Genomic DNA, 12,963 nt, shown 5'->3' on the forward strand with positions numbered 1-12,963 from the left:
TTTATGAGATGGGTGCTTATATGGCAAGTACATTACTGAGCCATCTCCTTAGCTGTAAACTTTATTCTGTTTTAAAAAGTCTTCTGTGTGGTCACCAAGGTCATGTCTGTCACTTTCCTAGAGCTTTTACAAACTGTGTATCAAGATGCCTTAAGAATGGATATGTCTGCTTATCCCATCTCCTATTTAGGGAGTTCCACAGATGTCAAAGCTTAGTAGAAATGAAGTTTTCCATTGAGCTGAGTCTGTATGAGTTGTGCACAATCCTCAAAACTGTGCAGGAGCTAACCTATACAGCTACAAGCAGCAGCCCATCTCTTCGGAGTCACTCAGGAATAGTTGAATGCTTTATTTTTGTTTCTTAGAGCAGATTATCAAGACACTAAGGGCTATGGTATGAAAATGACAGGAATTACGTGTCTTAGTTTCCTTTCCTGTTGCTGTGACAAAGTACTCTGACAAAAGCAACATTAGGAAGGAAGGCTCACAGTTCAAGGGTCTTGTCCATCCTTGTGCAGAAGCTAAAGTGGCAGCCACATCCCATCTGCAGTTAGGAAAAAGAGAAATGAATGTCTGTTGTAACTCAGGTCATCCCTCTATCTATTCTTTCCCAGCCAGGGAATGGTGCCATACACAGTGGGTGGGTCCTTCCCTCCTCAATATAATTAAGAAATCTCCTATATGCATGCCAGAGGGTCACTACCCAGATAATTCCAGATTCTATCAGTTTGATGATTAACAGTAAATATCACATTCAGAATGTACAAGACCTCTTGGGAGTCAGTTACATTAACTTTAAATGGATCTTAGTGTTGTTTTCCATTTCAGGATTTTATTGCTGCAAAGAGACTCCATGACCATCATAACTCTTATAAAGGAAAACATTTAGTTGGGGCTGGCTTACAGTTCAGAAGCTGAGTTCATCATTGCCATGGCATGCAGCCAGACTTGGCACTGGAAAGATAGCTGAGATTTCTACATCTGAATAGTCAGGCAGCAGGAAGAGAGTGCCTCTGAGCCTGGCTTAACGTTCTGAAACCCCCAAAACAAGCTCCAAGTGACATACTTCATCCAACAAGGTCACACCTCCCAAGAGTGCCACTCCTTATGAGCCTTGGGGACATTTTCATTTAAATCACGACATTTTCTAATGTTTGTTTGCTGCTAATTCTAAAGTTCAGCAGATAAAACAGCTATATAGACTTGTTGAGTCTTAGAGTAGATGTATATTTAACTAAGAAAGTATGAATATCCCAGAGTGTTTGTACTATTTGCCATTTCCGTCAGTACAGCATGAGGATTCAGTGGCTTCATACCCTCATCAACCTTTGTTATCTCTGTCTGACTTAACAGCAGGTTAAGTCACCTGCCTCTAGCAGGTGAGGGCCTCCTAGTGCAGTTCTTGCCTGAGCTTCCCTCTCCCTTGTTTCTGAGAGGCTATAGGATGAGTTTCCCTGTAAATGCTTCTTGGGATCAGGCAGATCATTTGCATGCCTCGAACACTGAGTTTCTGTAGGTTTTGGGAAGACAGAGCTGACCTATTCCTCAAGCCATTTTACAAGTTAATAAAAGGGCTCAAGAACCTTAGAACCATAATTGAGAAGACCTCATTCCTTTCTTTTTAAACTCTTTGACCTCTAATAGAGATAGTCTTCTCATGTTTAAAAGTCTTCTCATGAACTTTATATTCTTTTTTTTTTTTTTTTTTTTTTTGGTTTTTCGAGACAGGGTTTCTTTTTCCTGGGCTGTCCTGGAACTCACTGTGTAAACCAGGCTGGCCTCGAACTCAGAAATCCGCCTGCCTCTGCCTCCCAAGTGCTGGAATTAAGGGCATATGCCACCACTGCCTGGCACACTTTATATTCTTATGGGGTCATTTGCTGTGGTATTCAAAAGAGGAGCTTTAAAGCAATCAGAAGAGCAGGGAGTAATCCCAGCACTTGGAAGGCAGAGGCAGGTGGATTTCTGAGTTCGAGGCCAGCCTTGTCTACAGAGTGAGTTCCAGGACAGCCAGAGATCCACAGAGAAACCCTGTCTCGAAACACCAAAAAAAAAAAAAAAAAAAAAGAGCAGGGAGGTCTCAGAAATGTGAGTCAGCAGAGAACTTGGTGCATGGCTTTGATTCATGAGATGCTGTGGCTTGAGGTAAAGCATCAGCAGCAGCAGCAGCAGCAACAGCAACTGCCACTGTTTGGAATTGATACCCCCTGCCTTGACCATTCACTGCCAGTTCTAGGGCTGAATGGGGTGAGAGGAATCTTCCCTTGTGTTTCACCTCATGTTAGTGGAGCAAGTCATTCGAGGTCACTGTTGCAGTTTTTAGTTCTGCTACCTTCAGAGCAGTGGGGTTTGTGTCCTCTGCTCAGTAAAGTGCTACCTGGAACCTAGCCATTCGGGATGCTCACACTTGCTTACAGAAGCCTTCTGTGGCTGCCATCAGCCATTTATGTGCTGCTTCTGCCATGTAGCTCAGCAGAGAAAAACAGAGGAGCATTGTTTTGTTTTAAGATTATCATTTTATGTATATGTGACTAAGTTTATGAATGTGTACCATAAACACGCACATATGTACAGAGCCTGGAAGAAGGCATTAGAGCCCCTGAGCTAGAGTTCCAGGGTGTCTTAGTTAGGGTTTCATTGCTGTGAAGAGATAGCATGACCAAGGTGGGGCTGGCTTAGTCTTAGAGCTTTAGTCCTTTATCATGGCAGGAAACATGACCGCACTCAGGCAGATATGTTGCTGGAGAATGATCTGATGGTTCTACATCTTGATCTGAAGGCAGCCAGGACAACGCTCTCTTCCGCACTGGATGGAACTTGGACATAGGACCTCAAAGCCTAACCCAACATTGACACGTTTCCTCCAGCAGGACCACACACCTTGTAATAATGCCACTTCCCATGAGCCAAGCATGTTCAAACCACCACATTCTACTTCCTGGCCCCCATAGGCTTTTTCAAACACTATGGGAGCCATACCTAGCTATAGCATAATGCAAAATAAATTTATTCCACCTTCAAAAGTCCTCATAGTCTGTCACAGACTCAGCAATGTTTAAAAGTCCAAAGTTCAAACTCTCTTCTGAGATTCATACAGTCTCTTAACTGTAATTCCCTATAAAATCAAAAAGCAGATCACATACTTCTAATATCACAGGATAAACATTACCATTCCAAAACATCAGTGAGGAGCTATTGGACCAAAACTGGGCAAGCTCTAATCTCTGCATTTCCATGTCTGATCTCTGACTCACTTGACTGCAACACACTTCTTTCTCTTGGGCTAGTTCCACTCCCTATTAGCAGCATTTCTAGGCAGGTATCCCACAGCTGTGACATCTGTAACATCTCGGGGACTCCAAGGCAACTTCAGTTTCATGGCTTCTTGTTCCAATGTCTGGGATCCACACATGATCTTCTAGGCTCCCCCAAAGGGCTTGGGTCACTTCTCCAGTTCTGCCTTCTCTAGGCTCTGGTTGACTTCACTTCACTGCTGCTGCTGTTCTTGGAAGTCATCTCATGGTACTGGTGTCTCCAATACACTGAGATCTTCTGATGCAACTAGGCTTCACCAGTAGCCTCTCATAGGTCCCTTTTATGGTGCCAAGCCTCAGCTTCTTTTCATGACCCCTTCAATCCTGGGTTGTCAGCTGCAACTGAGACTGCACCTTCACCAATGGCCTTTCTTGGCCTCTCACAGTCCCATCCTTCAGCTCTTCTCCATGACCCCTCCATGCCTTTAAAACCAGTAATACCTGGGTGACCCTTACATGGTACCAAGTCTAGCTGTCAGCAAGAGTTCTATCTCTGGAACACAGCTTCTTTGTGCTCTTAAAAAACATTTCCCAGAAGATTTTACCACAGTGATGCTGGTCTTTTCTTAATCACCACTAACTTCTTAGCTCCAGCTTTCTGTTTTCCAGCTCTGTCACTGCCTAAGGTTGGCTGCCCTGGAACTTGCTCTGTAGACTGACCTTGAACTTAAAAGATCTGCATTCCTCTGTCTCCTGAGTGATGGGATTAAAGGCATGTACCATGAAACCTAGGCCTAAGCTTTTCCTTTTCACAAGATCTTTATAAGTTTTGGATTGTAGTTCATTACACAAATATTCAAGTTGACAACTGAGAATAGCTGTCACAATCCATCCTTTGTGAATTTTACACATAATCATATCTTCTTATGCCCAAATGAAAACAATAACCAGGTCATAATAACATTTAACATGATATAACTATCCCTTGTTCAATTTCAAATGCATAAACAATAAGCTTAGCTGGGTGGGATCCTTCCCCAAGGTCACCATTCCTTAACTCTATTTAATATTTTTGAACACAGGATGTGGCTTCATTCCACTTCCTGGTATTCCTTTACTCTTTGGACCATTTATTTTGTATTTTTCCTTTCTAGGCTTGCTAGGTTCTCTTCATGAGAGTGAACCACAGATAAAAATCTAAACTAGGCTTTTTGAGACTTTCTTTGTCAATGCAGTTAATTTAAATCTCTACTTTATCTTCAGGCAGACTTTGGACAAGAGCAAAAAGCAGGCACATTCTTCCCCAGAATATCACAAAAGCAGTATCTTGGCAATATACTAAAATTCTTCCCTTCTGAAACCTCTTGAGCTATGTCTTAGTTAGGGTTTTACTGCTGTGAAGAGACTCCATGACCAAGGCAACTCTTATCAGGACAACATTTAATTGAGGCTGGCTTACAGGTTCAGAGGTTCAGTCCATTATCAAGGTGGGAGCAGGGCAGCATGCAGTCAGGCATGATGCAGGAGGAGCTGAGAGGTCTACATCTTCATCTGAAGGCAGCTAGAATACTGACTTTTAGGCAGCTAGGATGAAGGTTTTTAAAGCCCAAGCCCACAGTGGCACACCTACTCCAACAAGGCCGCACCTCCAAATAGTGCCACTTTCCATTGGCCAAGCATATTATTCAAACCACTACACAGGTTGTGAGCCTCCTGATGTGGATGCTTGGAACCAAACCTGGGTCCTCTGCAAGAGCAGAAAGTGCTTAATTGCTGATCCATCTTTAGCTCCTAAACTGGCTGATTTTGTGTGTCAACTTGACCCAGTTAGGAGTCATCAACGAGGAAGGAGCCTCAGTTAAAGAAATGCCTCCATGAGATCCAGCTCTCAGGCGTTTTCATAATCAGTGGAGGTGGGTGATGGTTTTAAATTTTATGAGAAAGGAGGCTGAACAAGCCAGTAGGCAGCACCCCTCCATTGCCTCTGCATCAGCTCTTGCCTCCAGGTTCCATCCCTCCTTTAGTTCTTGTCCTGAGTTTCTGCAGTGATGGACTGTGATCTGGAAGTGTAAGCCAAATAAATCCTTCCTCCCCAACTTGGTGGTCATGATGTTTTGTCACAGTAATATAAACTCTAACTAAGACAGCTCCCAACACCTTCACATATTCTTTAGGCTCCGGGATCAAGCTCTCCTGGGCTGGGACAAGCTACAACTGTAACATCCTTGTGGTATTTATAGCAGTGTCACCAACCTTTGCTGTTTATGGGCAGATAGGTTCCCCTTTTTGTTTAAAAGTCCTGTTTTTGCCTATTTTGGTAATGTACACCTTTAATCTCAGCACTAGGGAGGTGGAGGCAGGTGGATTACTGTGAATTCGAGGCCAGCCTGGTTTACACAACCCTAACTGTCCTAGAACATTCAAATATTCCCCCCCCCAGTGTGTGTGTGTGTGTGTGTGTGTGTGTGTGTGTGTGTGTTTGCTTCTACTTTTTCTTTGCTTTTGCGTTTTTAGCTCTTGTTCGGTTTATTTAATTTATTCACCTGTTTGTTTTCTAGAGAAAGGTATGGAGTTGGATGGGTAGGTAGGATCTGAAGGAGGGAAAACCATGATCAGAACATCATGTGTCCAAAAGGACACATTTAGAGTCAGCTAGAAATTTAGGGTCACAGAGTCAAGTCTAGAACATGTCTGGCCTATCAAGAAGCTCTTTCAGACCCCCTTCTTTGAGCATTGCTTGCTGAGGCTTCTTTGTGGCCACTGGAGTGAGTGAGATGGACTCTATGCTCTCAAAGGATTGATAGTTCTTGGTCGTGGGGCATGCCAGTTGTCCAGGCAAGTAGCTGTTGTGTAGATGGTTTTAGAAATGACTTAAGGAAAAAGGCAGGCTTTTCTTTTCTCATGTATTTTTGCTTCTTACCCTCCCTGTAACTCACAAGAGTGGCTCCTGTGGTCTGGATAGTGATTATCATCTGGCTGGCAAGTTCCTTAGGGCTGGGATTTGTTCTTTATTTCCTTCCCTTCCTGTCTATCCCAGATCATTCCTCTTGTTCTTTAGACTCTGAAAGCCTGGGCTATAAATACTACCCATGTACCCTCACCAGGTTACCCAGCTGGAACATTTATGACAAAATGGGATGTCAAGAGGAGGTGCATTTAGGGGCTCTTAAGGTCCTAGATTTAACTGATAACCCTCTCTCTCATTCCTTGTTATCTCCCTGACTGCCTGCAGTTTCTCTCACATGGGAAGGGAGGTTGGACAAGGACCGGCAGCTGCAGAAAAGACAGAACAGATTCTCCACAGAAGTCCATCCATGGCTGAGCAGAGCCTCGGCCTCTCTTGCAGTCCACAGTGCCAGGATTGTCTTGGTTGTCATCCTCTGCAGAAAAAGCCTTCAGTGTTCTTTTCTGTGCCTTGTACATTATACACTGTAGTTGTGAAGCTGGCAGGTAAAGGCAGGCTCTTTTCCTCTGACATTGTCCCTTGTGTGGATGCTGACCATTAAAGGAAGATCTAAGGTCTGGCTTGACCTGGTTGCACATTCTGCCTCCATAGTTGAACAATTACAAAATTTTAGCCTTGTCTCTTCTCTGGGCTTCAGATGGAGTTGGAGGACTAGAACCTCTCAGAGTTGCTGCAGGCTGTAAGAGATGGTCACCACATTTCACATGAGGCTCTGCACAAAACAGGCTCCTTCTAAGTGACCACCATCGTCACTTGAGTCTTGATAGGAGGCGACAACTGGAGGGCTGAGACATTGCTAACACAGGTTCCCATGGGAAGGTGGAAGACATTCCGTGGATGGTGACCTAAAGACAATGAGTCCTTGACTTTTGTTGAGCTGCATAAAAACTAAATCCCACAGAACTCTTGTTAGACATACATGTTCATAAATGAAGATCTATTTCAACTGTTAAAACATCCAAATGGTCAGGAGTATAGAATTGGAGCTGGGGCTGGAGAGATGGCTCAGTGGTTAAGAGCACTGACTGATCTTCCAGAGGTTCTGAGTTCAATTCCCAGCAACCACATGGTGGCTCATAACCATCTGTAATGGGATATGGTGCCCTCTTCTGGTGTATCTGAAGACATCAAAAGTGTACTCATATAAATTAAATGAATAAATAAATCTTTAAAAAAAAAAAAAAGAATTGGAGCTGATAGGTAGCTGACCATTTGAGGTCACATAGGAGGCTTTATAGAAGTGTAGCAGCCCCCTGAATCTTGTTCTGAAATGCATGCATGTGTGCCTGTGTGTGTGCACGTGCATGAACTCACACATGTTCCCGCTGATGGAACCCAGGTTCCTGCATGTGCTGAGTTGTCTGTGTCGTTCTTGACTCTAGTTGTAAAAAGTGAAGGAAACAGCTCTTAGAGCTCCACTGCAAAGCTCTTCACCAGGGAATATTTAGGGACATCAGCCTAGTTCCCCAGACTGCACAGAACAGACCCAGACCAGAGCCCAGGCTTCTGGAGAGCCAGGCTCCTGCAGAAACTCGAGATTAGAAAGGACTAAGCTGTCCACTGTTGAAATGCTTAATTCCTTTTCTTGGGACATTTTTGGAAGAGTTTCTGCTTTTTTAATCTTCTGACTTCTTGTTTGTGACCAAGTTCAAATTCCAGAGAGAAACAGCCAATATGTGTGATTATTTCCTCTTGTACTAAAAATGGAACTAAAAGAATGAACTTACTTCACGAGAAATATATGTACCCTCTGGGCCTTAAACTAAACCGAGTATGCATGGTTGCCCTGGGGCCTGTGCTGTTTCTGCAGTAATTAAACAAAAGGAAGACTCTTAAAAAAAAAAAAACTTTCCTCTGCCACTGTCCCTTGTGTGGCTGCTGGCTGCTGGCTGCTGAAGGGAAGATCTGAGGTCCGGCCTGACCTGGGCGTACACTGTGCCTCCACAGTTCCACACAGTTTAGTCACGTCTCTTCTCTGGGCATCAGTTGGAGTGTGGGTAACAGAACCTCTCAGAGCTCCCACAGAGTGTCAGAGAGAAGGCCACCACATTTCACATTGTCCTTAGTGGGAGGCAATAGACGATCTTATGTGGCAGCTGGAGGGCTCAGTGCATTGTGTAGAAGACATTGTAGCTGGGTTGGGGGCATGAGGGAGCTGTGTGGACCACTGTATCACCTTTCCTGTATTCCTTAGGTGACCTCTTCGGTGCCCTGGACTTTCCATTCCTGTATTTCTACAGATTCCATGGCAGCTGCTGTGCCAGGTAATCTTGAGCCAAGTCATGTATATTCTGTGCCATAAGCTATGTCTTCATCTCTGTGAAGCCAAGCATAATTATAGAAAATTGAGTGAGTTGCAGAAGCAAGTAAGGGGTACATCTATCTGTCTCCAGCAGGTCGTTACTGAACACTCACAGGTGCTCAGTGCCAGCCTGAGTCCAGCAGACCCTGGCCTGTCTCAGTGCCTCACTCAGGACCATGGTTTTCGAGCTTGCTGAGGAGCTACACTTTGCCTGCCTTGTCTCCTTCACAGCTGTCACATAGAACTTCAGTGTATAAAACTAATGAAATTGCCTCAAGTTGAGGGGCTTTGTGTCCTCTCATCTTGCAGTTTGGTTTCCTTCTTGCTGCCGAACGCAACCTGCAATCCTTCTATGGAACTCTGAATCTCATATTACATGGTAGAAATGAGTGTGTAGATGCCTAGACACCAGGGGGCCATTATTATCTAGCCTTTGGAAGGACTCGGGTGGAGACCGATCAGATGAGCACACACAAATACACAGAGCTTCTTGCCACTCTGCCCTACCATTTTTAGACAAAGTCTTGAATGGCAAGAGATAGGAGACAGTCTCAAGCTTGTATTTTGTCATGGTGGAAAGAGGAGACCTGGGCCAACCCCAGACTTAGTGGTTGCTAGTTGTGTGGCCACTGGGCAGATTATCCAAGTTCTTCCAAGGTGTTCCTCCCTTAGTCCCCACCTATAACATAGAACATACCAGTACGGGGCTGCTATATTTGTAAATTCTTAAGCATCATGCCTGGCCCAGGAAATGTTGTCATTATTAATTCCTGCTCAGGTAAGCTATAAGAAAAGTCTGAAAACTGTTGAGTCCTGGTTCTGTCAAGAAATCTTAATCAACTTTTTAACTTGTTTTTACTCATCTAGCAATAATGACTATATTTGTCTCACAGGCTTTTATACTAATTAATATGAGTGGATACTTACAACAGTGCCTGTGCGTAGTCAGTGCTATTGTCATTAGTCACAAAACAAAACCCAAATCCTCACAGCTAGACTGTTGTTCCCACATAGAAAGTGGTATCTAGGGCTGGAGAGATGGCTCAGTGGTTAAGAGCACTGACTGCTCTTCCAAAGGTCCTGAGTTCAAATCTCAGCAACCACATGGTGGCTCACAACCATCTGTAAAGAGATTTGATGCCCTCTTCTGGTGTGTCTGAAGACAGCTACAGTGTACTCATAAATAAAATAAATAAATCTTAAAAAAAAAAAAAAAAAAAAAAAGAAAGTGGTATCTACAGAGCAGTCTTTGTAGATAGATAAAAAGTTGGTATGTGTGGACTGGAGAGTTGGCTCAGCAATTAACAGTGTTTGTTGCCAAGGACCAGGTTTGATTCCTAGTACTCTCATGGAAGCTCACAACCATCTGTAACTCCAGTCCCAAGATGCACATGGATACAGGGAGGCAAAACAACCATACATATAAAATAATAAAACAAATTAATCAAAAAAGCTAAGTCTGGAGTGGGCATATCATGTTCCCCAGGGGCATTGGGGCAATGGGTGCATTATTACAGACTTTATGCATTTGACCCTTGGAACGATTCCTGTATCACCCTCAGAACAGTACCAGCAATGCTCTTGTCAGCTCTCCCAGCCCCTGTCAGTCTGACTAGCCTGCTCAACTTGTCTACGAGCCAAGCTTTCATGATGTAACATAACCCTTGCTGCCTAGGCACCTGCAACTGGCGTCCCTTGAGTATGATTGTTTGGTAGTATGGGCAAGCATGCTCTGGGGTGTGGTTAACACTAGTTTGGTTATTTGGAAGGGAACAGCACCTTCACAGCTCACTGGTGTTGGCTTTGTGTGGACACACTCTGGCTATGTTTCTGGCCTTCTATAATCAACAGCTTTCTCCTAACTCAACATGTTAGGTCAGCCCTTTTTATTTTAAAGAGCAATTTATCTTTGCTTGAATTGTCCTAACCCTCTGTATCATTCTACCCTCTTGGCTTCAATACAAAGCTGACCTTTTTAAAAATGTGTACAGGGGCTGGTGAGATGGCTCAGTGGTTAAGAGCACTAACTGCTCTTCCAGAGGTCATGAGTTCAAATCCCAGCAACCACATGGTGGCTCACAACCATCTGCAATGATATCTGATGCCCTCTTGTGGGGTGTGTGAAGACAGCTACAGTGTACTTACATATAATAAATAAATAAATAAATAGTTTTAAAAAATAAAAAAAAATGTGTACAATTCCCTCACATCATTTCAATGGTTCCTCCATGGTCCTATCTCAGACTAGGAGTGTTCCCTTCAGGGTGTCCTGGGAAATCAGAGAGGGATCATGGATACTGGGTAGGAGGGAGATAGCCATAACGCAGAGACCCTGAAACAGATCTCTCTTTCTCCCAGGATCCTTCACTTCAGGTATTCTCTGTCTTTTTCAGAGGGGTATTCTCCATATCAAGGAGGTGGATGAACTGAAAGGAGGAAGATAAAGATGAGGTAGTTAAAAAAAATAGATACCTTTACATGGAGGCTAGGTGACCACATATTTATATGGGGGACTGAGTACACTCTAACCTTCAGAACAGAGTTAGAAACAATCTAAATGTGCAGTAGCAGGGTCCTAGGTAATGCTACAAGAATCCAGTTAAGGTACTGTGCACTTGAAAAGCCTTCTAATTTCTGTACCAGAACAATTGGCCTGGCCAAAATAAGTCATGCAATAGTAGATAATTAAATTATTGTAAACCATAAAAAAGGAATTATTTACAAACTAACAAGTCAGGCAATGGGAGGAAAGCATTGGTTGTTTCTAAGCCACAGAGTCTAGCTCATCCTAGCTGCATCTGTGCCGAGGGACAGGTTTCGCTCATACCTCTTAGCTGGAGGTGGAGAGCACACGGCAAAGGACAAGGACAGGCTTTGGGGTCTGGACACCCCTGTGACATTGGTTCTTGGCTGCAGGAGTGGAAGCCACCAAGAGGTATCTCAGAGTACTGACTGCCTTCCCTTCCACCCCTTCCCTCAGAGATGTGGACCCTAGAACTCCCCACTCTGACTCATTGGTGATGCTGTAGGTGGTGCTGTGATGGGTATCTAGGAGAAACAAGTTAAATATCAAAGGCTCTCTTTGTTCCTGGTCTGGTGTCTCCCAAGGCCGTCTGGCCCCCATACTTGGGGCTTGTAAGACTGATGCTGTGCTGGTGATGTGAGAGGAACTCCAAGTAATAGAACAGACAATAAAAGATTTACTAATAGATTTGCTTAGAAGATATCAAATCACAGGAAGTAGAATTTAGCTAAAGGAGTGTGGTTCCCCAAACACCCCAAAGATAAGTTGTAGCTACCCAGACTTATTAGAGGTAAGCAAAGTTTACCATGTCGGATGGACTGTTTGTCACCAGTACTGACTGACCAGCCATCAGGCCCATTCCCACAAAGTCATGCCTCCACCAGGCAGCTCATGCGGGTGGCGCAGGGTCACAGCGACCATTAAATCCTGGTCTGCTAGTGAGTTCCCTGTGCCCTTATCAGGAAGCGCATAATCCCGCTAGGAGATAAGAGAAGGCAACAACTAGCTATTCGAGAAGAACAACACTGCTGTACTTAAGAAATAATTCTAGCAATATCTTTCTTGTGGAAGTCTTCCATCTGCTCAAGTGGCCAGACATGCAGTCTCCTGTCTGTTTTTAAATTGTTCAGTGTATAATGGAGCTGAGACCCACAAGAAATTTAAGGCTAACAACATATGTAAAATGTGTAAGCTTAAGGTACATCTAAGTTAGTAAAAACTTCTATTTGAGACTGTCTATTCTTTGGGCCTTTCTTCTCTCTCTCTCCCTCCCTCTCTCTCTCTCCCTCTCCCTCTCTCTCTCTCTCTCTCTTTTAGATTTCTGCCTATTAATCTCTTAAGTGAGCAGTTTCTCATTGGTAAGGCACATTGATTCTTTAACAGTGGCAGGTATGCAGTGGAAGCAGTATCTGCCTTGTGAAAGGGGATAGGATAGAAGGGAAGGGGGGGGGGGGGCGGCAATCATGCTTCTGAGGTGTACCCTGGGAGCATTTCTTCTAATCAAGTTCTACCTCCTGCTATCATCTCCCAATGATGCCTTCAGATGATAAGACCATAAATGGACCAATCCAAAATCAGGGACCTCATCATACAACCAACAGAATTTGCACTTGCAACCGAGTCTTAGTACTCAAACTTTTGGAGCAATACTGATGTTGAAAACATAACAGTACCCCTCTGAGAGTTCCAAGCCTCTCTCGCCTCTAGTGGGACTCTCATCTCTTCTTTAGAAAAGTGAGGTTCTGGTTTCTGAACTGCTGCTTTTATCCAGGGGTACTAGGAAACACAAATGTGGTGGAAGTTGTGTAACCTGGCAACCTGAGAGTGATGGCATCTACCTGAGAGTGATGACATCTACCTGAGAGTGATGACATCTACCTGAGAGTGATGGCATCTACCTGAGAGTGATGGCATCTAC

The 12,963-nt window shown here is 44.0% G+C and overlaps 1 protein-coding gene across 1 annotated transcript in view; it reads left to right on the plus strand.

Moving 5' to 3' along the window:
* The window catches only part of Tmem241 (transmembrane protein 241), a 151,930-nt gene that overhangs the window by 73,864 nt on the left and 65,103 nt on the right, over positions 1-12,963 (plus strand). Inside the window, exon 11 of the mRNA XM_028759531.1 lies at positions 8,414-8,483. Coding sequence (XP_028615364.1) covers positions 8,414-8,483 — 70 coding nt within the window. The remainder of the gene's footprint in view (positions 1-8,413; positions 8,484-12,963) is intronic.

Source organism: Grammomys surdaster, unplaced genomic scaffold, assembly GCF_004785775.1.
Source record: "Grammomys surdaster isolate TR1022 unplaced genomic scaffold, NIH_TR_1.0 126298, whole genome shotgun sequence".
NCBI lineage: Eukaryota > Metazoa > Chordata > Mammalia > Rodentia > Muridae > Grammomys > Grammomys surdaster.